Consider the following 27,615-nt stretch of genomic DNA (forward strand, 5'->3'; position numbering starts at 1 on the left):
CACAAAGACTGATGGTAAAACTTAAGGGTTGATAACACTGCATTCAGCAACTTGTAGTCACAATGTTAACATTACAGGCAATTTCCATTTTAATACTGTCATGGTCCCTTTAAATATTAACAAAATCAATAGGGAGGAAGAGGGAAGCAGACACCCCAAAGGAGGCCCTGGTCAAGGTGCTGGGTTACACCTTACATGTCGCACACACAAAAGACACGGGAGCTCAGTGTCATTGCCACAAAGCTTACATCACTTTGCCAGCTGAGCCAGACTTTTAAGTACGCCAGCTTTTTATTAAAACCCCACTAATACGAGTTGAAAACCGCGTATATATGGCCATCAGTTCGAAAGCAATGAGAGCGTGGAGATGTGAAGATGCCAGGCAGGGTGATCCTGATGTGCCACTTGCCTGGGGGAAGGCTCAGCATGGCGGCCTTCCCGTGCCCCCCCACGGGAGCAGGAGATGCTCTGCGCCCACCCGGCAAAGGGCAGGCCAGAAGAGTGTGTGTGGGGGCGGCTGGGTGTCATGTTGCTTTGTTTTCGTTTGTTTGTTGCCTTTTTTTTTTTTTCCCTTAAAGGAACGAAATAGCATGACTCTTTTTTTTTTTTTTTTNTCCCCACATCCCGGTGCCCGCACTGACGCCCTCGTCCCCAAGAAGGGTTAAAGCAGCCCCAGCCCAGCCGGGGTCTCCCCTCCCCGTGGCCGGAGCCGCTTCCCTCGCCGGGCTCCAGCGCCGAGCCTGCTTATTTGGCAGTGTCTCAAGTTACTCCCCTCTGGCAGCTTGAGCCAGTAAAACCAGATCCTTTCATCTCGGCGGAGCTTACTGACAACCAGCCGTCTGGTTTCCTAGGAAACAAAATCTTGGCTAGAAATAGTGAATCATTTCCAGGTCACTTTCAACATGGAGAGTGGAGCAGGGAAGCACTGGACTGAGGAGGAGGTTAAAGCCTTGTTAAGCGTCTGGTCAGAAAAAAATATCAGAAAGCAACTGCACGGCACCCTGAGGAATAAAGGAATATTTATCTACATTGCTAAAAGGTTACAGGAGTTGGGAGTGTGCAGGGACTGGAAACAGTGCCGTGCAAAGTACAAAAACCTGAAGTACGAATACAGAACGGTTAAATATGCCCACAACTCTGGGGATGTCACTAAAACCATGAAGTTTTTCCATGATCTGGATGCCATATTGCGATATGAGCCTGTCACACAATTAGCAGCAGAAGAGAACGGCAGGTGTTCTGCGACTGAGACGCAGCTGAACACAAGCCCCACAACAGACAGCGCACAAGGTAAAAAACCTGTTTTTGCTTCTATTTTTCTCTCTTTGCTTAAAAAACAAAGGGAACAAAACCGAAGCCCGACTTCACTGGTGCCGGAGTGGAGGCTGCGCAGCCCCGGCAGCACTGCTGGAAGTGACTGGATGCACTCCTCGCACAGGGGAATAAAATGTTAGCACCCACCAGTGTCGAAGTCTGTAAATACAGCGTAATTCCAGCAAAATTATGCTAGCTGCCTGTATTGCAGCTTCTGTGAGTACTCGCTGGTGTCCAGGCTCCTGCACTGGGTTGAAACGCTGAATTAAAAAAAGCTGTTTTCTTTCCCTTTGCCATTCGCTTGCAGTACACTTTGGAAGCAGGTTTTTACAATTCAGATGTAAATGTACTGACAAAAGGTTAAAACTGTCATGGTGTTTTAAAAATCATTATTTGTAATACAAGTGATTTAGGATTTTTATTCTTGTTTCTCTGTAACTTAATATTTAGGTATGAAAACTCAAGGTAAATGAAATTATTTTGTAAGCAATTTTACTTAAATACTTGAGAAACAGATGCTTAATAACTTCTCATTAAAAACTCTAATTTTGCAATGAAAGTAAAAAATTATCATATTTATCAGACTATTTTGAGGCAGATCAAATGAATACAACTGCTTTTATTCTGAAGGGGGTTTCGCTAAATTATTTGCATCTCTTGTTTTATTCAACCTTCTCTACATATGCATTTAAGCTCTGCTTAACATTTTATTAGGGTCAATCTGCTATTTGACATCACTCAAATCTCCATGTCACATCCTAAATGCCATTGAAGCATAAGTCCTGATGATAAAGTACTAAAATAAGATGACTAAAAGAGAAATTAAAAGCTTACCTGTTTGTTCCCACAGTATGTGGCAATTTACATTAAGATTGTGAATCTTTTTCAAGAAAACAAAAAACTAAACATTAGTGCCAGGGGAGATTGTCAAAGGCAGAGAGAGGGACTGGACATTTAGCTTGTCCTGGTACCCTTTCACATCTCTCTTGATAATAATGCTTTACAGATTTGAGGAAAAGAAATTGCCATTTTTCTTGTCATTATTTACCTTAACAAAAAGCTTGACCTTAATTTGTCATCACCAGCAGAAAGCCTCGAATCTGTCAATATCACTTCAAATTAAAATGGCCATTTTATAATATTTTAATGTGCTCTCTGCACTGTATATTGCAATCCTTTTTTTATTTTTAAATGTGCAGAACTGAGGCTAATACAAGGCTGTTACACTTTGAGGACTACACAAAACTAATATAATGTCCTTCACCTGAGGATCAGCCATTAGATTATCCTCTGTGTTTTGTTGTAGTTGGCACCTGGTAATTCTAATTCCGATCTGCATTAGGCGTCTAGCGAATTTAAATCAGCAAAAGATAATTTAAGCTGTGAATCCCAAAGTACAATATATATTAAAAAAATTATCACTGGGTAAGACATACCTCATTTTGAAGCATTAGGACAGTCTGGTTTTAAAGATGATATAATTAAATATATCTCTTAAATGCACCAGCATTTCTGTTACTCCCTCCAAAAAAAATAGCAACAAACAAGTTTTATGGATAAACAAAAATGAAATGCATCTAACTGTAATAACTGAAACACTAATGGCAAAAATTGAAATGCAAAGATTTTCGCAACAACTACAATTCAGCCACAAACACACTAAGCTAGAAATGTGTCCTGCATCTATGCAGAATGTGTGCATACATCCATAACAAGGGGCAGAGGGAACAGCTGTGAGATCACCAACTTTCTTATTTAAGCCTATAAGTCAAGTAACTAACACTGTACTGGAGGCTCAGCCCCACTCCACATGCCTGCCCGGCCCAGTAGGGGCCCAGTGCCCTGCCCTTTGAAGGGCACTTTTAAGGCTAAAATGTCATCAGTGGCTCTGCAGCTGATGCTCTCAAGTTCTGTTGTGGGGGCAGATCTGACAGTGTCGCTCCCACAGAAGAGAAGGTAAATCTCTGCACAGGCGAGGGCAGCTCACTGCCCCTGCCCCAGAACGGACTGCACCTCCCCTCCTGGGCTTTCAACCAGAGTGTAATGGGAGAGGAGGAAAAAATGGTCCCTCCTCTCTTTTGAAAGAGGCAGAGACATCTCATTTTGACAGGGGTTGAGGAATCAAGGATGTCTAAGCTTGTGACTTGGGTAGCAAGAACAAAATGCTATCAAGAAACTAAAACCTGTGATGAATAATACTTGTTCACCTTGCTAGTCTTATTTTATTTGAAGAACTTGGTTGCAATAATAATTTGTTTTGTTAAAAAGCATGACAAGGAACTGGGCAAGCTCCCAAAGAAATCACCACATATTTACCATTCTGCTTAGCCACAGTCTCAATATTCATACACATTCTTAAAGTAAAGATACATAGCACATCTTTGCATTATCTCAGCTACTGGGAGATTACTGGGGAGGGCGAGGAAGGGGAAGGAAGGAAAGAAAAGAGACTTTTTTTTTTTAGCAGGATTGAATGGTATTTCAGTAGTGTTTCCCTGAGGTTTGTTTTTTTTCCTTATCTGGTAAAATCAGTTTTCTTTTGAAAGTGTAGTTGAAGAAATTATTACTGAAAATCTCAATCAAATCTCAGAGGAGTGTCTTGGGACAAACCTGGTAGCAACATACAGCTTGTTCATGAAAAGATGACACTTTATACATAAGCACATATAGAAGTGCAAACAGAGATGTTCATGTTGCCCTCCCAAAACACGTTTTCAGAGGCAGATTTGTAGCTTAAATTATCATTAAAAAAGACATAAGTAAACATGTTCACTTCTCTTAAAATGTAGTTTGTGTATTATTCCAGTAATCAACAACCAAGAAAATCCATGTAGAGTGATGGTGCACTATGAAAAATGGTATCATGCATTAGAATTCAAATGAACGACCTTCCTATTTTGTTAACCAGTTTTGACTGTTTCAAGTTAAACCAAGTATTAATAAATCAATATATTATCTACAGAAAAATTAAAGCTCACATAGTAATTAATGTTATTTAGTCTCTTTTATATTTCTTTCTTTATGTTTAAGTATTAAGGTACTGGTCACCTTGGCTGACCTTCACTTTACTTCAACAAATGCAAAAAGCTTATCAAGTCTGAGCAGAAATGCATCATAAGAACAGTGTTATCATATGCACAAAACTTAGACAGCTACTAAAATGCAGAAATGCTGACTTGAAGGTGCCACTCATACATAGTATTCCATGTCTGGACTTTAACATTAAACATGTGATTGACAAGTATTTTATAAAGCTTTTTTAAAATAAGTGTGCAGTACTTATATTAACTTTTTTACTCTTCAAATGCTTTTTTTTTTTTTTCCCCTATCAAAGATACTAATATGTTTTTGTGGTAACTGTTCTTATTTAATTAAAATACAAAGTTATTTTTTAATATGACAGTGTAATTAAAGTTGCTCATACTAGTGCCGATAGCACACTCAGCAGGCTTCCAAGAGAGAATTTATTTCTTTCTCCCTGGTTTGCTTTGCTGCTCCTAAGTAGCTAAAACGCCCGTCCTGTCGCTGGAGGTGGAGGCATGAGCAGCAGCTCCTGCCAGAGAAGCCAAGCGGACAGCTGGGAGCAGTCAGAGATCAGGCCACTGCATCTATGAGTCACTGTGAGCCTTGCTGAAAGTCAGGAGGATTTAGGATAATGTTTTCAAATGCAGTTTTCAGTTTCACCTACGTCAGGACTACAAGGTTGCATCCTAACCACGCCTCATTACTGTTCCCTGTGACGAACTAGGGCAGAGCCCTGGAGCAGGCAGCTTTGATCTGTGTGCCCTGCCTGGCTGGAGCTCACAGTAGCTCAGCTCTCTGTACAGTGCACCAACATTTCAAACCTCCTGTCAAAATGGTACGTTGAATACAGCATACTATCACTGGACAATTTAAAAGTTTGTCCTCTGTGAAAACTAAGCTGGTTCAGAACCTGACTTACATTATCCTGCTTTCCAACCTTACATAGCAATTGCTCTAATGTTGCTTTTTTAAACAAATGTAGAAATACTATGCTTGAAAAAGCTAGACTGAATCCTGTCAGCTCCAAATATGTCTGTTCTCAAGTCACAATATATACTTTCACAGTCTCTCTATACTGTTAATGAATTTCATAGATTTCCAGAACTCCTTCCAGAACATTACTGTTTTCTTCAAACTCTTCTATGAATTATTTTTTTTATTGTATAAATGAAATTGTGGTTATCTGAAACTATATGCAAAATCTGCCTTTATGTCTCTTAGTTTACATTATCTACTTTCAAACTATACATTTCATGTGCTCTCTACTCTGATCACTGAGTCAGAAGAGCGTACAAGTCACTAGAATCATGCCAGTTTCTACAAGAATTTTAAAAAGCATTTCAAACAGGCTTCATATGCAAGATATAAAATAATTTACCTCCTGTAACTCATGTCCTCTTATGGGGAGAGGCAAAATTATTTTAAATTAAATTTAACTACAAGTTAAGTGTAGAGATTACCAAGATCATCTCACTGTGTATGGACATTTTAACTTAAACTAATTTAAGCTAAATTAGTCCATACCTATTTTTCACCTAAAAACTCTTTCCTTCCCAGGTGAACTATCTGTTTCTTTAGAAGATGATGAGGATGCTCCAGGAGATCCACTACTCTTTATGTCTCATGTCAGACCAGTTCAACTAGGTATAGTATGATGGTGCAGAGAAATCAAAAACTAAAAGCCAGCATGGGTTGTCAGAGCACTTTCTGATAGCTTGAATATGCCGTTGTTCTGTTCTGATCAACACAGCTTAAATAAAGACAGTCTTGCACCATCTCCTTCCCAGTGCTGGCACTCAGCAGCCTCGTGCATCACTAGACACTGACCACTGTATATGCTGTAACACCTGTGTGACCACCACTCACATGCAAAACACAGCCCAAGCTATAGCTTAACCATATTAACTGCATTAAACACATTAATTTTGTTAAATGCTAGTGGAAAGTATGCCAAATGCTAGGGTGGATACCCATATCAACTTGTGGCTTTTCCCTAGCTTATCTTCTCCATGGAAGGGGTGGTCAGCAATGCTCTAGTCCAACCAACCGCAGAATAACTTACTCAGAAAATGGACTACTCTAGTAGTCTTGCTCAGGAAAGGCATTACAGAGCGAAGGCACAAACCTGGCAAGCCAGAAGGAGGAAGAGGAGCCTCGGTGTGAGCCCCTTCAAGGGGTGGCTGAAGGGAATGGAGAAACCTAAATACATTTTAGGCAGATTTAGGCAACTGATGAGCTAATTCCTTACCTGGATGAATAGCACCACTGTCCTGAATTTCCTACGTGCTTTTTCCATTTTTTATATACCTTGTATGCCTTCGCATACATTACAGTCCAGTTACAACAACTTTCATTACAGTATCTCTGTGGTGCTGTATTCAGGAAAAAAATAAGGCCCTAGCTAAGCCTACAGCTTTTATATTACACACTACACCCCTCTTGTCTGCATAAAAGGAAATTAAGGAAGAGACCAGAATCTCACATGGAATTTATGCCCACATAAAATACCTCACGCACATAAAGAAAACTTTTCTTGCAGAAAGTATATGCATTAAATTTTACAGGAATATGTCTGTAAATATTCCAGTGTTTCTCAGTGCTCAGCATATTGACAAGCAGAAAAGTTCCGTTCTGAGGAAGCTGCTTTCTACAAAACTTTAATTGCATGGGCTCTCAATCTCAAGTATGTACTGGTACTAAAATTCCTTCCCCTAGTTACCTCGTTTAGTCTTTAGGTTTCAGGCACTATTTTAGACATCATTGAAAGAAAAATGTTGAGCCCTTTCTCTCTATATTGTTAATATTTTGGTTTTATTTCAGCGGATTTCTCAGGTTTGAGAAGCTTAGAAAAAAATTAAATATGGCATAAATGCATCTTTCAGATAAAGTAATAATATATGTCCAATCAATGTGCTTTAAAAACAAATTAGAACAAAAATACAGTTAAGACATAAGAAAAATTTTCACACTGACTGTAACAACTTTGTTTCAAAGCAGTGCTTGTAGGAAGGATATCTTGAATTACAATGTTTTTTAAAGGAAATGGGGAATAAACATACCCACCATTTTCTACTCTGCATACAGCAGAATGAAGGTTCAATATACTGAGTCACCAGAACTGATGTGAACTAATATCCACAACTGAAAGTGAGCTCAGTTGGAAATGAACTGAGAAATACTGGCCTCCACGAAGACTAAAGAAACCTTACTCCTCCCAAATTGCCCCATGCTCTATGGCTTTGACTGGGAAGTGGAGGGAGCACCTCCTGTGTTCTTCCCCTCTTCCTCCCATAGGCCTTTCCTCTCTGGCCTATCATGATGTTGGCAGTTATCAGCTATGGCAATTCCTATGGTTTCATTCACCTGTAAATCAGCATTTTCTTTCACTCCCTCAGGAAAAAATGAAGAAAACATAATTGATGCGTCACCTGAAAATTACCCTCCTCAACAACTTATGAGTGAGCTGGCTGTTGCAGAGTCCTGATTAACAAAGGACTATGAGGGAAAAAAAATAGTACCTGTTAGTACAGCTTATTCAGAACTAGAATGAACTATAGGGACTAGCAAAGAATGGCACTATCTAGGACAAGTTTGTCCCCAGATGGGTTACTATATACAAGTATGCTCCACTGAAGCTCTGTGCACAAACAAAGGTCAGGTACTTTTGCCACTGCACAAAGCTCTGTGACTATGAAGTATCCAACCTTCATAATCTGGCTTGCCCTTGTAGAATAAGACACTGGCAAAGGCATTTATCACTTCAGTATGACTGCAAAAAAAATGTCAGTTACTGTGCACTTTCACATTTGCTCTTTCATGATGATGCCCTGGAATTGGTTTTGGGATTTTTTTTTGGTTTGGTCTTTTTTTTTTAATCATTATTTTTGCAAAGATTTGGCAAATGCATTAGGAAGCCACTTTCCAAACTAATTTGATAATCAAAAGGAAGTCTTACCGAAAATTCATAATTAGAAACAAGGGAATATTAAAAAACTGAAAGATATCATATTTCAGTGTTTTAAGTTATTGCATGGGTAGCAGGCTTTACCTCATAATAATAAAAAATAAAATTGAAGATCGGAGAAAACTGAAATGTATCTTAGTTTTGCAGAGAAAGATAACTCAAACTCTTTTTTTTTACCAAAAACCTCACACTTATTTTTGATTGACCTACCCTGAGAAAGGTGGAGGTCCTGTGGCGTGAGAACTGAGTTTGTTGTCACACAAATGTTCTTGTGCAACTGAAGCAAAAGTCTCCATTCCTCAGCTCCCCAAAACCAGGGTGTTTTGTTAAGAGTTAAAGATCAGATTCTTCAGATCCTTACCAAGTTTAAATATCTCCATCTGTGTAAAACCAAAAGTATGGCAGGAATGCAGAAAGTAAGTCTTGATGCTAATATCAATGACTTGGGGCCTGATTTATTATTGTGCTAATGCAGCACATCCAGTCTTCCCAACAGCACTCTTCTCTCTAATATCTGAAGGACAAAACAGCTCATCCGTTAAAAGTTAAAGTTCAGGGTATCAAGGCACAGAAGAAAGAAATGTTCCTCTCAGATTAATTAAATGTGCATGTGCTATCTGATTGTTGGTCTTCAAGAGAAGGCAAAAATTGTATCAGAATTAACAAAAATGCTGACAAATTCATAACCAATGGCTTGATTTTAATGTTACCTCTGCTCCATCTTTCTCTGGAGAGACAAGTAATGAGGAAACAGCATACTTCATTCTCATTCTCTATTCTTTCCCCACCCCAACCAGCCAATGCAGGTAACCCATATCTGTGTCTCTCCCCTACCCCACACAATGCAGGTAATCCAGCGTCAGCAATAGAGGCTTCCAAACCACTGGCTTTTATTCCAACAGTAGCAAATGAAGGAGGAAAACACTGGACTGTTAATGAAGTCAGAGCTTTGATACGCATATGGTCAGACAAAAATATCCAGCAACAACTGGAGGGGACAGTGAGAAATAAAAGAATATTTGAACAGGTTGCTGCTAGACTTCAAAAGTTTGGAATTGACAGGGACTGGAAGCAGTGCAGGACAAAATATAAAAATCTGAAACATGAATACAAGAGTGTAAAAAGTGCCCAAGACTCAGGGAGTACAAGTAAAAGTATGAAATTTTTTAATGAACTGGATGCTATTCTGGGGCACTGCACCATGGAACAAGCAAGTAAATCAGATAATGATGAAAGTGAGAGGCCTCCAGAATGGACAGAAGCAAAATCAGGAAAGGACTCCATAGGTAAGTACTTCAACCACCCATATATAATTTAAAATTTTTAATTTTCCCGAACTAGAGAGACCTTAAAACAACTCAAAAGAAGCAACCAGAAGGATTAACTAATTTGCTGGGGGGAGGGGGGGGGGAGGGAACACTGAATGGGAATTTACTATTTTGTCTAGTAGTTTTGTCTTATAAGGTACTATTTCACATTCAGTGATTGCCCTGCACTTTTAAAAGAACTGAGAGACATAAGGAGGAAGAAAAGATGAAGACATAGGATAAGTTAAAGTGACAATTCCAGTCAAAACTACACCAGAAGAAACTGTTTCCAGTTTAGAGAAAAGAAATGGATCAGAGAGATGGTTAGACTATGTTACTGGAAAAATTAAAAGCTTGAGCAAAAGAAATCTTTATTTCTAGACATTAGTTAAAAAACTCCCACATTTAAACTGTATCTTATGTTGCCAAATAGCTCAGTTTTACCAGCCTTTACTAGCCTCTCCCAAACTAGTGAGAGAACTGTCAAAACGGAAAAAGCAGCAGTGCCAAGAATGCTGGCAGAGCCTGCCTTTGGTTTTGGGTGATTATTTTGGATTAACATAGTAATGGATGATCAGTGAAGAATTAGAGTAAACTGATGGGAGTACACTACCCAGGAGTTAAAATATTTTTGTTTTATTTTGTACAAACAGAAACATGCCTGTTGTTTAAGAACAGAATTAAACGTTAAAACTCTTTACTGCACAGTAGGGATTCTACACAGGGGCTGACATTATGTTTGCTAAATGTAAGACTAGAAGTTAGTAAATAAAAGAAGGTAAGAAAAATATAACACAAAGACAGTCTCTGGCTGAAAACTACGAGAACATTTTGGGGGAAGATTCACTCTTCACTTTCCGTTTCCAGACATTTTGCTAATGCACCTACTTTTCCTGCTGGCATAAAGAGCATCTGAGGTTGGATGGATTTTTTGATTTGACACAGCACAGCTATTCTTATGTAGTACACAAATTCAGTGCCCTAATTAACTCAGCATTATTTACACAGAAATGCCTGGAGACACAGGTGAAGAGGATTCTGTTAGTAATATGTCTGAAGACCTACAGGTTGCAGATATAAAGAAAGTTTCTGATTCAGGTAAACCAAAAAGTCTTCTATTTTATATAAATACCTATATTTAGTAAATTAAGAATTATTTCTAAAATAAGCCCAGATTGTAATTATGGTTAGAAAATGCACAAAACAAAAAAACTTATTAGCAGGAACTAATGTCATAGTGATAACCATAACGGGTTTATGTGCTGCTGAATTTTATAAAAACAGTATAGTAATTAATCATTTCAAAGATTCATGACCAAAGATGTAAAGAATAAGAGACTACTGATTTAAGCAAGCTGAGTGCAATGTACTACTGCATTTACTTTTCCTTAATCTTGTATTCCCATGGATTAGAATTGTTCAGTCTCGTGTGCATGAACTATTACAGCATTCTTTTCTCACAATATAATGTGATCAGTGCATAATATAATTGTGTAAATGCTCACGTCAGGGGATGAAAACTTCATTTAGGTGTCTCACTACTAGTCCTGAATATGAAGGTCCTAAGCTCTGCTCTTTACAAAGAAACATTATGGTTTACATCTGAAAGCATAACTTTCAGGGGAAGCAGGAGTTTAACATTCAGTTAAAAACACATGAAGGCTGATAGACTTAAATCCCCTGCAAAATGTGGTCTATATTAGGCACTAAGGAGTAGTTTTACAGAATTTAAAATGGTCTAACATCAACTTAAAGATTTTAATATCAGATTAAAAATTTTCTGACAGATGATGTTACTGTAAACACTACTCCAGAGAATCGGGCCGCTCCTCATATAATAAAAGAAACAGCTATGACAAGTAAGTAAAGACATGGTTGATCATGAGAGGTAATTCGAGGTATACCAGACAGTAGTATTTTTGGCTTTTTCATTCAAGAGAAATTACATTTATGAATTTAAATTTACTAATCAATAAAAAAAAGTAACTGGCCTTTTACCAGATCACCACGAGGAATTCACTGGAGGAAAAATAGCTTATCATGAAAAGTGCATTGCCTATAGGGACGTCATTTTGAGAGAGACAAAATATGAAAAAAATCATTAACAGCTCTTTGTGAGATCCAGTTAATGCTCCAGATTCAGGACCGCATGTGCTTCTCAGATCTTACATATGAATCTGAATTAAGAGCCACAGTAACTTAGTAACCACTGCCAATATTTATTAAATAATAATATTTATTAAACAGCCCAATCAGGTTTGCCATACTCTAGAGTAAGGAAAATATTAATATGGTGTTAGCCAAAAGACAAAAACACAAGTTTCAGGAAAGCACCTAGTTATTTCATGTGTCATGGTATTGTTTTTCTCCTCTATCCACATGTATTTGTTACTCAAAGAGCAGCAAATGCCCACCTGAGAAGGAAAAGACAGAGCTAAATAAATCCTTACACATTGTTCCTTGCACAGCCTGTCGCTGTTACTGGCACGTCGCTGTGAGCACTGCCCAGCTGGGGGAGCAGGAGCACCACAGCAATCCCCAGCGCCGCTGGTTTTCAGCTAAAGCCGCCTGGGATGGGACAGGCTGGGGACACTGCTGATTGCTCTCTCTTCTGGTAAAACACACCCCGCATTGAATCCATCTGCAAAAAAACCCTTACTTAGTTATTCTCACTGATGTTTTCTATTTCATGGTATCACTTTAGAGGGCAGTTAATTACGGAAATCTATTCAGAAGAGCCAATCGTTTCAGTTTGCACAGGTAGTAGTCCATCACTTCAAACTCCATGTACATTCCACATGGGTCAGACTTTGGAGTATGACCACAGACTGCATATAGGTGTTTTGATTAAATCTGAACTGCCAGGTAATAATAGTGGAGATGAAAACACATTTCTAAGGAATGCCAGTAGCCTGATGTTCTTAAAAATATCTAGAGCAAGTATTTTGCTTTAAACAAATTACTTTTTTTGTCATTGTTTTTTAGGATTTTTGGTGCCCCACACACTTACTATATGTCCCTCTCAGAACAAATTTGGAATAAGTCATGACATTGCCAAATACATTCCTGAGCAAGGGCTTTTTAAAAATCTGTTTTTTAAAGTTAAGATCTTAAGTCAGTTCATACTCAGGTACTTAATGTTGGCTTGAACACTTCCTGCTGTGTGCTTGGAATTTTGAAACGTACAGCTATAAAATCAAAAGATAATATTTTAATACATATGTCCCAGGCTAGTGAGAAGTAGTGTTTCAGAGATGTGCAAAACCAAAAATTCTTGATTATTCACTGGCTTAGCCTAAGCATATTAGGGCTGCAGACACAAACTCTTAATTAACTGTGCATTCAAGTTTTCTGTATCCACACTCATAGATGTGTATGGCAGAGATGGCTGCAACTTTGCAAGCTCTTGGAGAGTAAACATAAGCCATGCACTGAAAAGTTTCCATAGCTTTGAAGTTTCCCACTTTCCTTTTATATTATATAAGACACACATGAGAGTAAGGATTAGGAGACAAATTACTAATCTTGCCCCATGAGCCAGAAAACAGGATAATTAGTGGTAGTGACAGAGTGCCAAAAGAGAACAGAGCTTGTATCAGTCTGAGTGGGTAAAAGGAAAGACTGTGACAGCATTGCTCTGGTGGCCTTGAGAGCAATGCTTCAAACACAAAGCAGAGATTAAGCATATTTGCTGGCAACTGTCTATAGGTTCACAGAACAATGCAGATGGAGCCACTCTGTTTTATCCATGCCAGAAATTGTCGATGGCTTGTTCTGTTTGGCTCAGTCTTGCTTTTCTCGTGCCCTCCCACCAAAAACCCTGAAAGGTGCCTTAGAAAAAAAGCCAGGCTCCCTACCCACATTCTTGGCTCGCTAAGAAAAAAAAAAAGAAAAGAAAAAGGCACATGATGCTGGTCACATAGTAAAAAACATCTGATGCAAACAAGGCTGTATTGATTTGGGGGGGTAATTTTTAATAACATGGCTCTAGATTAAACTTTATTGCCCAATGTTTAGGGGCAATATTCTTGAGTGGACGAGAACAGGCTGGGAGCCAAAAACTGCTCTCATTGATCCGTGGTGTGGCCTTCACCATTTAATCTCTGTAGAGCAGTGTCCTCACCTGGAAGCGAGGATCAGCTAGACCAGTTGCATAATCCACCTGCCTGAGGGGTGGAATTCTCCCTTAAACACCAGTGGGCCAATGGCAGAGTAGCAGAGATCTCCTCCCCATGGAGGGGAGCCCAGGGACACTTCTGTCACCCAGCTGTGTCATGTAAACCCCTCGCAAGCTGAAGCAGGGAGATGCTCTCAGACAGGCATTAGGACACTGTTTTCATCAGGCAGCCAGGCAGCCTTGGAGATCAGTTGTCCAGGCACAGCACTCTGACTCAATGTCAGGGCCCTTGCCCCTTTTGAAGCTGATTCAGACACTTTTGGCATCACTTGGGAGTCTTTCAGTAATTTCAGTATGTATTGCACCCCTTACGAAAGTCACGGTCTTGCCTGTTCTGGAGCCCACATGTTCATCAGTTACTCTGTATCTTTCAGCCACAATCAGCGAACCATTCTACAAATTCTGATCCAGGTTTAAATAACTTAAAAGTTTGCACATTTATCCCATAAACTTATATTATGCATCTGTTATGTGGTGTTCTGGCTGTACTTTAATAAACAAGTGGTTACACTCTGCAGCCCACTACTACAGAGAAATGGCAGCTTTATTTTCTTAAGAGAGGAAATCTTGAACAATAGTTATGAATGGCATTCTGAAGTTGGTGATTCTAAAGACATCACTCAAAACCTGTTTAGTTAATAGGAACTCTGTAAATTATTATTTTTTACAGAAATCCTTGCGGATGAAGGGGACTTTGTCAACTCCACTCCAGCAGCTCTGGAAGCCACACAAATAAAGAAGGAGACAATTGACATAGGTAGGTCAAGACTTTGTCTTGATTGTCTTGTGAATTGCAGATTTCTAAGGTTCACATGTTATCCTGGCAAATTATACTCAATCTGCGTCTTGATGATGATAAAATATGGTTTTTGCTTGATTTCACAGTGCAACAATGTATAAACTGTTATTTCTCCTTCCAATAATTATAACAAAATCTTATTTTCCCAGACAACATGCCTCTTTTTATGCTAGATGTGATTAGTCTGCATTTGATTTTGATACAAATACAGTTTTTCTTACACAGTACCTAGAGAGGATCAACTGGAGAGCTAAATAGCTGTCTCAGAAACCCAGAACATTTTATACCTCATCTGTCTTTTCAAACTTCACAAGTAAAACTGAAATCAGAGCCTTAGCAATATGAAGAAATCATATATTGAATCACAAGTAATCAGGAGAAGATTTGTTTTATTTAAAATGTTAAAATTTAACATTAGAACACAGCAGGGATATCAATATTCTGGAATAAATGAGCATAGAAACCACAGAAGATCATGAAAAAAAAATACATCAGAGGAAATAATTAAGACATTGAAATCTAGTGACCTGACCCCCTGGATCAAAATATACTTCACAGTAGTGCTGTTTGCATGCAGAAGTTAATGAAAAAAAAAAATTTCAATTATAATGATTCTTTGAACAGTTCTTTGTCCTCTGACACCTAAAGTTTCTGCCATAAGGATATTTCCATTGTATGCATCAGGCATACCAGGGAAAAGCTTCCTTCTCAGCAATTACGTTATCTGGAATTTGGGTGTTGAGACACCCAGTGCAGCACAGCCTTTACAACTGTTTGCATTGGCTGATCTTGATTATTAAAGACAACTGTGGTGAGTATGACACTGAGGACAACATCAGAGCAGTGCCATCACAACAATGACACACAGAAACACAAGTTACATTGAGGATAAAGTTAATATGTGACCCCGAAAGTTGAGACATAGTGAGGTCACACGAATGTGAAGCAGAGAATAAAATGTCATGAAGATCAACTTATACACACAAATTCCCTGTTCCTGTCAGGTAATACCCAACTGAGGATAGTAATTGTACAAGTAAGCACTACAAAGGTGCCATTGCCAAAACCAGAAAGAGATTAGAGAGACAGTACGGTTGAGAGAACGAGCACATAAAATGAAAGCCAGGGGGGGTTTTGGTAATAGTTGAAATTAAAAAAAAAAATCCATTAAGAGCCTAGGAGCAACCTACAACTCAATTTTGGCCCATCTCCAATAGCTGCAAGTGTTAAGGAAGATGCAAGAATTTTCCCAAGAAAAGTTACAGAAAGTTACAGGGTGCATATTTATGAAATAACCACTTTTTTTCAAGTACTCCAAGTAAATCACACATGCTTATAATTTCTGATTCTAAGTTTTCCATACGTATAATATTTATTCCTGTACATGCTTATGAAAAACAAGTATTTGCCAAATCACTTAAGAGAAAACAAGTTATAGAGCAAATAGGAATTCCAAGTACTGCTCTGTGCATATATTAGCAAGTACCATTATGAAAAGCACATCAAATGAACCTGCTTATTTACAGACTGTCTCTTATTTCTGACAGAGCCTAAACTAAGCACTCAGTTTTTCAAAACATATAAGGAATATTTACTTCTACCCTTTACTGAAAACAGTATTGAAAATAATTGGTCTATGGCATCCCCTACCAAAACAATGAGAACTAATCTTTCTCTTCCTCCCAAACCTAAAAGTAATTCCACAAAAAAGTGAACTTTCAGCCTCAGAGAAGTCCAGTCACGAGGGAATAATTTCCATGTGCCAAAAGACAAGCCAGTGGGGAAGAAGACTGGCCTGACTGAACCGAGAGCTTTGGCTGGAACTCAGGAAAAAAAGGAGACTTTATGGCCTTTGGAAGAACAGGCAGGTAACTGAGGAGGACTACCAAGATATCATGAGGTTAATACAGGGAGAAAATGAAAACGTCTAAAACCCAACTAGAACTTAATCTGGTTACTGCTGTAAAAGACAACAATAATGTTTCTATAAATACATCAGCAACACAAGGAGGGATACCTTATCACCATCCTTTGTTGGATGCAGGGGAAAACATACTCGCAAAGGTTGAGGAAAGAGCTGTGGTACTTAATGTCTCCTTTGCCTCAATCTTTAATAGCAAGACCAGTTGTCCTCAGGGTACCCAGCCCCTTGAGCTGGAAGACAGGGGTGGAGAGCACAGGGAAGCCCCCATAATCCAAAGGGAAATGGTCAACAATCTGCTACACCACTTAGACACACACAAGTCTTTAGGGCAGGATGGGACCCACCCAAAGGTGGATCCTTTGGGTAGATTCTGCCGGGGAGCCAGTGGAAGAGCTCACTCAACCACTTTCCACTATTTATGAGTAGTCCTGGCTAATCAGGGAGGTCCACATTGTCTGGAGTTTGGCAAATGTGATACTCATTTACAAGAAGAGCTGTCAGCCTGACCTCCTTGCCAGAGGTTATGGAACAAATCACTTTGAGTGCAACCACATAGCATGTACAAGACAACGAGAGGATGAGGCCCAGCCAGCACAGACTTAGCAAAGGCAGGTCCTGCTTGACCAACCTGGTCTCCTTCTATGACAAGGTGACCCACTTCATGGATGAGGGAAAAGTTGGGCATATTGTCTACCTGGACTTCAGCAAAGCCTTTGATGCTGTCTCCTACAGCACTCTCCTGGAGAAAACATCTGCTTATGGCTTGGACAGGTGTACACTTCACTGGGTAGAAAACAGGCTGAATGGCCAGGCCCAGAGAGTGGTGGTGGAGTTAAATCCAGATGGTGGCCAGTCACCAGTCGTGTTCCCCTGGGGTCAGTGTTGGGGCCAGCCCTGTTTAGTATCTTCATCAATGATCTGGACAAGGGGATTGAGTGAACCCTCAGTCAGTTTGCAGACTACTCCAAGTTGGGGAGGAGTGTTCATCTGCTGAAAGGCAGGAAGGCTCTGCAGAGGGATCTGGACAGGCTGGATCGATGAGGCTGAGGCCAAGTGCTGCGTCCTGAACTTGGGTCACAACAACCTCCTGCAGTGCTACAGGCTGGGGAAAGTGTCTGGAAAGCTTCCCAGTGGAAAAGGACCTGGGGGTGCTGGTCCACAGCTGGCAGAACATGAGCCAGCAGTGTGCCCAGGTGACCAAGGAGGTCAAGGGCATCCTGGCTTGTATCAGAAATTATGTGGCCAGTAGGACCAGGGAAGGGATTGTAACCCTGTACTTGGCGCTGGTGAGGCCACACCTCAAATCCTGTTTTCAGTTTTAGGCCCCACACTGCAAGAAAGACAAGGAGGCATTGGAACAAGTCCAGGGAAGAGCAATGGAGTTAGTGAAGGGTCTGGAGCACAATATTTATGAGGAGACGCTGAGGGAATGGGAGTTGTTAATCCTAGACAAAAGGAAGCTCAGGAGGCTTCCTTATTGCTCTCTACAACCACCTCAAGCGAGGTTGTAGTGAGGCAGGAGTCAGTTTCTTCTCCCAGGTAATAAGTGACAAGATGAGAGGAAATAACCTCATTGGATACAAAGAAAAATTTCTTCACCAAAAGTGTGGTCAAGCATTGGAACAGGTTGCCCAGGGAAGTGGTAGAGTTGATACCCTTGGAGGTATTTAAATGACATGTGGATGGGGCACCTAGGGACATGGTTTAGTGCTGGACTTGGGCAGTGCTGGGTTAATGGTTGGACTCGACGTTAGAGGTCTTTTCCATCCTAAATGATCCTATGATTCTGTGATTCTACAATTCTGTAACTAATAGGTTAGACTAAAGGGTTAGGACATTTTTAAGTGAAGGCAGGTATTTTCTCCAGAGGATGACAATAATATTAGCAATTTATTTGTCTAAGTGATGATGACAATAATATTAGCAATTTATTTATCTAAGTCTATTTTATTTAAAACTGTGTGTTTCCATAGATGATGATTCTATAAGCACTACCTCAGAAGACAGATCTTGTACACCAGTAGCAAAACAGATGGTTGAAACAGGTGAGTATTAATTTCCATGCATTTATCTTGAAATAAATTGCACTGTAATTTCAGTACCAAAGCTGGAGCAACCAGATCTCTACTGTAAACACAGCTCTACTTTTCTACTTCTTACTCCAATCTAGATTTATTACTAAACTTAAAAATTAGTTTCATAGCTCTGTTCCCTATCATGAGCAAAACTTGCATTAATACTGTAGTACAACTTTGCCTTCTATATTCATCTGATGAGCAATAGCTGCCTACTTCTGAGTATTTTTGCATCTGAATATTTCTTTTTCTTCTATTGAATCCCCAGTAGCATTTTTATTTGCATGATATTTTGCCTTTCCATTTTAATTGGAAACCACACTGGAAAGCTATTTTCTTAACAGTGCTTAAATCTTTTGCTTTAAAGCTTAAGGGCTATTGCTTTCCTACATATAACATCTGTATTTAATTTGACAACAGCAACAAAATTACACTGACAAAATGTTGAGTTTTGCATGCCTTGGAGAAACAAGAGATTCTACTTGCTACATATTTTGCATACTTAAGAGAAAAGTAATCACCTATGGATACTAATATTGTAAAGTTAAAAGATTAATCTTTAGTAACAATTATACTTTAATATGTGTATATTTAGCAAATATTTATGGCATTTATATTTAGTTGTTGTTTTGTTTATATTTTCAGACAATCACATTCACTTAGAAGAAGCACAGAATCACTTTAAAGTTATTACAGTTAATGACACTGGAGCAGGAAAACACTGGAGTGATAATGAAGTTAGAGCTCTGATAAACATATGGTCAGATGAAAAGATACAACAAATGCTTGAAGGGGCCACAAGAAATAAAGAAATCTTTGAGGAAATTGCCAGAAGGTTAATGAAACGTGGCATAGACAGAGACTGGAAACAATGTCGCACAAAGTACAAGAACCTAAAATATGAATACCGTGCACTCCAGAAAGAAAATGAGCATCTTGGAAATCCCAGGAGAAAAATGAGATTTTACAATGAAGTTGACTGTATCTTAAGAAGACAACCTCTGGGTCCTTCAAGCTGGGGATGTGAAAGTTCAAGTCTCCTATCAGGTACTAAAAACTTCAGTGATGAGATAAAGTGCTGAAAGTGAAACATTTTAAGGTTGCCTGTTGAGCCATGCTGTAGGGGTAAAATGTGTGGCCAGAAGTGGGGAGGGAAAATAACTGGGGAAGCTGCATCTGCATGGTTACATAGGGAATACTCAGTGAACACAGATGGTCTCTACAGGCATGCAGAAGTGAGAATATTAACAAAAACAGAAAGCACCCGAAGCATTCAGCGTTATCGGAGAATCTTTACTTTGGAAGCCCAAATGAGATGCAATGAAATGGCTCTAGAAAACAGGGCAGGTTCTGGGGGTCATATAGCAGGCATGTAAAGTCTGATGGGTAGGGAGCTGCAAGGTCGTACCATTTAGAACTGCAAAAATCTGTAGCAACAAGCCAAGTGCAAGGACTCCAAACCCCCAAACTATATTAATTCAATTCACACCACAGTCAAGAGACAGAAAAATCCAGGGCAGTGATGTTTATTTGAGCACTTGTAAATATACTGATTTTGCTAAAGCAGATTCAGTTTTTAAAACAGAGTTTGCTTCTATTTTAGTATCAAAAGTATTGTGATCTAGGAACCACACAGCTAATCTTGTGTCTGCTATAAGGGTTCCCATGACTGGCCAGCTGCTGCAGCCCTCAGGGGCATCTGCCCCTGCTCCAGGCAGATGAGATGCTCTTGTAGAAGTAACTGAACCTCTGCAGCTTAGAGCTCAGAGAGTTATGGTAAACCAGAACTAATTCGGATCATTCTTAATATGTTAGATAATACTTTGCAACACCACAAATGTTAGTTGAGGACTTGAACCCTTCTGCAGCAGAGGCCAGATCAACAGCTTGAGCAGGAACTCAAGTCAGCTGTCCTCACTCATGAATCAGAGTCCTAATGTGGTGTCCAAGGGCACCATACAGTAGTGTATTAGTTGAGGCTGGAATGACATCCACACAGCTGTGGGACGATACACTGCTTCTCCCCTGCCTATCTCTTGTGCTCAGTCTCAATCTACAGACATATTTTCTTCCAAATGCAGAAACTGAAGATATGACTCTCATTTCTGCTCTTCATGAATGGAATTTGTCAACACCAAGAGTATTTGAACCAAACTGGATGGTTTACATTTTAGCATGCTAGAAAAGAACTGTGTAATCTGGGCTGTGAATGCTGATGCAGAGACAGTAAAACAATAATGTTTCAAGAAAGAAGCTTTAGTTATTAATCTGTTTGAGGCATCTGCCAAATAAATGTGTTGCCACCCTGATTTTGTGTGCCAAGCGAGCACCTAACTTTTCTAGTATATTCTTAGTGCTCCAGGTCACTTGTCCCAGTGTATTTGCTTTTGCAGTATAAAACTTTTTGGTGTGTGACTGGCTATGCCCTGAGAATCTCTGCAAAATACTTAGTCACCTTATTTTTGTCTTCTGTGTTTCAGTGGGAGATGTTACAGCAAATACAGGATCCTTGAGTATCAAGAGAAAAGCATGTAATGATGGTAAGAGCCCCTGACTTTTAAAATCATCAACACTGCTGTTGAATCGGATGCCAGATTCTCATTTCCAGTATTCAGACAGCTAAAAAAAAAAATCCTAGAACTTAACACCAAGCTCCAAACTAACCTTCTCTCACCCACAAAAATCTGCAAAAGAAGAGTTCTGATAAAAATGTAGGTCTAAGGAAAACTCCAATTTCTTTATTTCAGTCATCATCCCTAAATAATGGGAAAGTTGAACAATGGAGGATGACAAACTTAGTTTTTAGGAGACTCACCCCTATTTTTAATACTAACATGACATCTTGTCTACAGACAGATGAACACAAATGATCTGAAAATGACATTTCTGAATACAGCCTGCTCAGTTCACCATCACAAACGGTACTAACAGGCTAACTCTCTGTGATTAAATATACTTTCATGTATTGTTTATTATGTAAGTACATATTGGAGAAGGCTGTGGCTAGGCAAAACTGAAAGTTTCACATGTAAGTGATTTTTACAAGGTCTGCTGCATTCCCACTCTCCGTTATACAATGACCCCTTACACAACACCAGGACACGGCTGCCAAAAGAGCAGAACAGAAGAACAGCTTTAGGAAAATTTAGCAAGTGCTAAACTTCAGCGTCAGCAGTTCACTGACTTGTGCACTCTAACTACATACTTTGCTTTTGTCCACAGAGGTGTCACCTGTTCCACTCAAGAAAAGTGCCTCTGAAAACACCATACTCCACTTCCAAAAGCTGTTAACAGAGAGAGCACACACAGTAACAGAAGGCAAAAAGTTGCTTTTAGAAAGGCTTTGTAAGCAGGAAGAAATGCAAGACCTCAACAGAACACAGTTCTATGCTGATCCATCAGCCATAAAACAGGTTGGTTTAATGAACTTTCTATGAAATTAGCATGCAAATAGATTCTCTCGGGTAGTAAGAAATGAAATAAGTCTAATTTACCCACATGAGTACATGCTTGCTTCCCTCCTTTAATATAGTCACCTTCAGTCACTTATACTAAAAAGAAGATATGAGTTCCCATCATAATCCTTAATTATGAGCTTTTAGCAGTAATGTCAGTCTAATTAAAGACACTACGTCTGCCTACATGTCTCGGCTCACCTACATGCCACAATTAACAGGCTTAATTGAAAGAAAAAAATACTTTTATTGATCAAAGAAAACATGTAGAGTTAAAATTTCATCCCATAACTTACAGTTATCATCTCTATGGTCCTCCTAACAACTGAGTCCTCTGCAATTAACCAAACAGTTGAAGCCATAAGAGAACTTCTTTTTGGTTAGGCAGGGCTGGTGGGCAAAATACAATTTTTAACTCCTTTGCTAGCATTTACCCTCCTCCTAGCCTCTCCCCCTGCCTATGCTGGTGTGAGGGAACAACCCCATCTGCCCACAGAGGGCTTGCTGCTGTGCAGCAATGAACTGGAGAATTCAATGAGCCAGAAAGAAAGTACACAGAGTTGATGCCTATGTAGAAGGGGCAAGCTTGGGTTCTGGGCCCTGTTCTGTACTGGGCAAGGGGTCTGCCTTGCCCAGTAACCACTGAAGTACAGAAAACATAAAAACAGTGCAGGCAGCAATGACATGGTAAGAGACAAATGCCATCTCATAACTGCTTCAGCAAAATCTTACTACATGCTGCTTCATTTGGTGATTGTGTAAGTACTCTACAGTCTGTATTGCCTGGGAGGCATGCATTTGCAGGGTTTTCCTTTCAGTGTATTTAAGCAAAACAACTCCCTTCTGGATCTCAGTCATGTTTGGGCATAGACCTACACAGCCCTGCCAAAGCCAGGTTAGTTCTGGGCACACACAAGGGCACAACAGAAGTCAAACAGTCAAGTCCTTTTGCAGCAGCAACAGCCACCAGGTTTCTTTATATTCAGAGGCCTAAATTATACTCAAGTCCCTCTTCACAAAACCTTACACAAAAATATTACTGGATATAATGCTTTATTTCCTGCTCTATGGTTAATTAATTTCTTGTCAATTCTTTAATTAGAGACATTATTAAGGCAAACACTTTCCACCAAGGTGGATTTTATCTGTCATTTATCTGTCATTTTTAACACAATTCTGAGAAATCAAGAGAAAGATCCCTAAAAATCAGTTTTTTGATCATATTCATTTATACAGTGACACAGGTATACAGTTGTTCCAGTGTATGCTCATCTACCACTCTTCACATTTTACATTGATTTCTCAGTATAAACCTCCTTTGGCTTGTAATACCAGTATCATCATAAAAATCTTTCTTCTCTCTCTATGAGTTGGTTCAAAGCTACATCCTTGAACTTGCATAGTATTACCTGCATACAGAACTGCTGTCTTTGGTAGGAGGACAAGGTCTGTCCCTGTCATCACAACAGTCGGGTATAGAACATGCTGAGCCATTCCCAAGAGTACTAAAATCACAGCTTACTCCCTCCACACATGAACCAGAAAAATGTGTGATCCAGCCCTTATTCAGTACATTTAAACAGCTTAGATCAACCTTGCTGTCATTCAGTACCATGCCCCCCAAAAACCCCCTTTTTTTTCTTCCAGCAAATAAAAAAATAAAGACTTTTTATTCATTAAAATAAGCAGATCTTTCAAGAAATACGTATCTATTTTTAAATGCTGTTGTTCAGTTGAGAACGGCACAAACGCGCTGAGGCAAAGGACTCACTGAATTCTTAGCAGGTCAGAACAGAGAACTGCAGAGCGCACTTGCAGTCTTTACTGGGAAACTGTCCCTATCAACACTAGGTGGTAGACATGAAGCAAGAACTGACAGAAAAAAAACAAACACCAGTGGCTTTCCAAGTAAAAGGGTTTTTTACTCAGAAAACTTTCCAGAGAGCAGGATTTATCTAACAAATGTCCAAAGAAGGTGGACGTCCCTCTGTGTGGAATTCCACTTCTATTCTGCTGTGTGGTTGCAAAGCAGAGCTTGCTTTTTGTAATTGTTTTGTCATAAAGCTCTCTCCTTCTGCCCTGATGTCCATTTACTGTTGGTCAAAGATGGAAACAGATGTCAAGTGCAAGATGGGGCACTTAACATCATTTAGTATCTATATCCTACTCCGATTTACTCAGACAACAATTAATTTACTTGAATATGTAGGCTGCTGAGACACACAAAGCGGCATCAAGACAACCTTTCTTCACTGCAGTTGTAGTAATGATTCCACATCACTTTTTGCTTAGAGACAAAATTAACACGAATGTTGTACATTTAGAATTCTGCTTGTCTAGAGCTATGATCTGTCTCCTTGGGACAGCATCTCCTGGGGTAGTGACAATGGGTTAAATAAAGTGTTGCTAGGTTGAACAATTTCTCAAAAAAATAATTTCAAAAATAGTTTTAGTTAATCCAACTCATCCTTCCAGTGTATTTTTATAATCACTTGAGCTCTGCTGTCATCACAGCTTTGCATTTATTGCAGTCACACATTAGTTAGTCCAGACACAGTAACTGGGCCAGTTAAATGGAACTTGGGACACCATCTGACACATGCTAAATGGTTATGTGCAGGGCACTACCACAGGACTGTAGTGGTTTGGGAGGAGAGCTTTTCTTAAGACATAGATCCAAAATGTAGTTCTTGTTTAGCAAAAAGGCTGGACCATGTGACTGACTGTGGGAATCTTAATGTAAATTACATCATAGTCCATCTTAAAAATCAGAACTAGCAACAAGCAATCATGACAAGAGGATCAATCTTACAAAAAGCATCTTTGATCTTCTTCCTCCTCAAATACCTGCATTATTGCCAGAGGCCCATCAAGATTAGTGTGAGGGCAAATCTTCTCTTCACATTTTCAAACAGCAATACTGAAATTTTTGAGGTGTAGCAGATAATCAGTGGTATCACCACTCTGACCTACATTAAAAAGTTCCATTCTTCTCTAAAGTATGCTCATTCACTAAGGTGAATGGGTCACTTTACACTTCCTTAGAAGAATGGGCTTCAGGCAGCAGAAATGCTTGCACTGATGGTGGATCCACAAGCACTATCAGCATAACTCTGGGCTTAAAAGAATCTGCCTCCAGTCACCCTTTGCTTCTTATTTGGCAAGGTCTCCTTTGTGTTGGCACAAGCATTTATGTGGCCAAGTGGTTGCCCAGCTGACAGAACTGATTTAAATTAAAACTAACCTAATAAAAAGCCCCTCCAAAAAAGCTGGGGTTTTTTTTGTTTGTTTGTTTTTAATGTTTGGGGAATGGTAATATAAGACATGGCAGATAGTGAAGGACAGTTTATTCGAACTGCTCTACCCAGTCAGAACTTCCAATGCTGTGTACAGCCCTCCTTCCATGCATGGGGCTAAATTTAAGGTATAGGCAGACAAGCCAACAGAACAATCCTGTGAAAATTACTGCAGAGCTGTATGATGCCTAGTCTCGCCCCAACTCCATAGCTAGGTTAATGTAATGGGAAGTCTTTACATCATCTTGTTCCAGTTGCTTACTCCACATCCAAAGATCAGAGCTTATACTGAATGCATTTTGTGACATGTACATCTAAGCAGCCTGAACTTGGTCAGAATGGAAATCTTATCTTCACTTTCCCAAAAATGAACTTGCAGGAACCCTGCAAGATGTTATATAAAACAACTGAGCAGATATAAGAGCTCACCACAGCAGAAAAGGCCTTGCTCCTCCTCTCTTCCTGCAGGAGCAAGCTTTGCAGCATCAGGCTGTCAGCACCTGCAGAATGGCCTAAAACTTAAGCCAAGATAGAACTAAAAGATAAATCTGTTTCTACATCCACATTCAGTGTCTCTGAAAGTACTCAGGAATGCTTTACCAGTACATATAGCAGGAATGTTCTCATAAAACAGCAACACAGGCTCAATCACTAGCTAGACGAACATCTTACCCCATATATTCCATACAGATTTTACACAGAAATACGACTAATTACAAAATTTGGTATCTAGACAATTAAAACATTTAACACTGCAGTTCTTGCGCCTTGGAATGAGGGTCTGCTGAACTCATAATGGGTTCTTGAAATTAAATTAAGAGGTATATATGTTACATATCAAATCATTACCTGTAGCATACCTGTATTCCTCAGAAAATTCCCATCCAAATGCTATCACAATTTTAAGCTTTTTGTTTGGAAGATTCAAGGTGTACATCAGGATACCAACAGCTTGCTAAATGGCCTTTAAAAAAGACCCCTGTCTTGTAGTCAAGACATTGTATATAGAAGGTAAACACTTTGATTATGCTATACTGAGTGTAGGTATTTGGAAGGAACCAGTAAAAAAACTAGATTGAAAGAGAAGTAAAAATTCTTAACTTATATTGGCAATAATGTCTGTTCTGTTATGTGGGTTTTAATAGTGAACAGTAACAGAAAAGGTATCAAAAAGCACACTGGCCAAGCCTCCACTCAACAAATTTCATACATGGGCCCAGCTGAGTTGGGACAAGAAGTATTCCCTCACTTAATGGAACCTCCACTTGCATAGAAGAGGCCTTTCAAAGCCTCTTTCTAAAAATCAGTACAACACTGGATGCACTCAGGTATCACTGCCAAAAATATTTTCTGGGGAATTTTGCAAAAAGTTAACAGAAATCACACTTGTTCGAAGATTAACTTTTCAAATTTGTCCTGGTCAAGGACTCAAATGACGTTTAATAGATTTGTAACTCAGAGTAACTCCTCCTCCCTCCCTCACCGCCCCCAAGAAAGTCCTCTCCTTACTCATATCCTCTGATTATATTTTGGCATGCTGTCAGTGGATTTTGCAGTGGCTTTGTTCCCTGGCTTACAAAATGTAGAGATGATTTAGAACATCCACTTTTTAAAAGCCTTGTTAATGTTGATGCCAGAGTAACAGCACTAGCTTTAGCAGAATTGAAAGTCTCAAACATAATGAGCCTTCACTGCTAACACAGCCGTAAAATGTTAAAATGATGTCAAGTTAAATTGATAAAATGTTCTTTATGTGTGGAAGGCCTTGATTAGCCTGTGAGTAGGAATATACTGGTTTTCATTTTAATTCACAGTTCACCATTACAAAGTAAGAGCCAATGAAAAGTCATGTTCTAACTTCTGCTATAAAGGTATACCTGCTTGTGAGCTCCAGAACCTTGCTCACATATACACTCCAATTTTTCATGCACAATAGTTTCAGTGCAGCGATGAGCAATTCACACACCCCCCCCACTGAATACATGCTTAAATACTTTGGTAGCTTGATCCAGCATACAGAGTTTCAAGTTTTCATTTGCAAACATCCCCACTGAAGGACCGTATTTCCTAGTGGCCAGTCAAATTTGTTAGTCACTTAGGCCTGACTTGGATAGCCCACTAATATTTATTACAATTTTCTTTTCTATTTACTTATTTTGAAAGGTGTATGGTTAAGAAACATGTCTTAGTTTTTAACTTAAAAACAATGGGCTTAATGAAATTTACTGATGCAGTTAATGCTAAATCTTAATTCTGGTTTTCAACATACGTTCCAAAAAG

General features: G+C 39.3%; 2 protein-coding genes and 1 long non-coding RNA gene across 4 annotated transcripts in view; 1 reads left to right on the plus strand and 2 right to left on the minus strand.

The window, feature by feature from the left end:
* PPAT (phosphoribosyl pyrophosphate amidotransferase) overlaps nt 1–27,615 on the minus strand; it is a 42,194-nt gene that overhangs the window by 12,351 nt on the left and 2,228 nt on the right. The gene's annotated exons all lie outside the window — the stretch shown is intronic.
* LOC114058312 (trihelix transcription factor PTL) lies at nt 857–23,526 on the plus strand. Its single transcript, XM_027885525.1, has 10 exons — nt 857–1,290; nt 5,896–5,982; nt 9,151–9,588; nt 10,618–10,707; nt 11,397–11,468; nt 14,457–14,543; nt 18,483–18,554; nt 19,230–19,631; nt 21,065–21,124; nt 21,807–23,526. Exons 1-10 carry the CDS (start codon nt 903–905, stop codon nt 22,019–22,021), a joined length of 1,911 nt encoding a protein of 636 aa, XP_027741326.1. The 5' UTR covers nt 857–902; the 3' UTR covers nt 22,022–23,526.
* LOC114058317 lies at nt 17,244–27,615 on the minus strand. The gene is made up of 3 exons (XR_003571419.1): nt 27,605–27,615; nt 25,152–25,157; nt 17,244–17,565 (listed from the first exon to the last, which is right to left on the minus strand). It is a non-coding gene; the product is annotated as an uncharacterized LOC114058317 (long non-coding RNA).

This window comes from Empidonax traillii, unplaced genomic scaffold (assembly GCF_003031625.1).
Source record: "Empidonax traillii isolate 1590-97213 ecotype Southwest subspecies unplaced genomic scaffold, ASM303162v1 scaffold167:size2001844, whole genome shotgun sequence".
Classification (NCBI taxonomy): Eukaryota; Metazoa; Chordata; class Aves; order Passeriformes; family Tyrannidae; genus Empidonax; species Empidonax traillii.

Coding starts and splice junctions, on each gene's coding strand:
- LOC114058312 (XM_027885525.1), top strand. CDS start 903: ATGGAGAGTGGAGCAGGGAAGCACTGGACTGAGGAGGAGGTTAAAGCC. Junction 10,708..11,396: donor AAAGAAAGTTTCTGATTCAG/GTAAACCAAAAA, acceptor ATTTTCTGACAG/ATGATGTTACTGTAAACACT. Junction 18,555..19,229: donor AAAACAGATGGTTGAAACAG/GTGAGTATTAAT, acceptor TTATATTTTCAG/ACAATCACATTCACTTAGAA.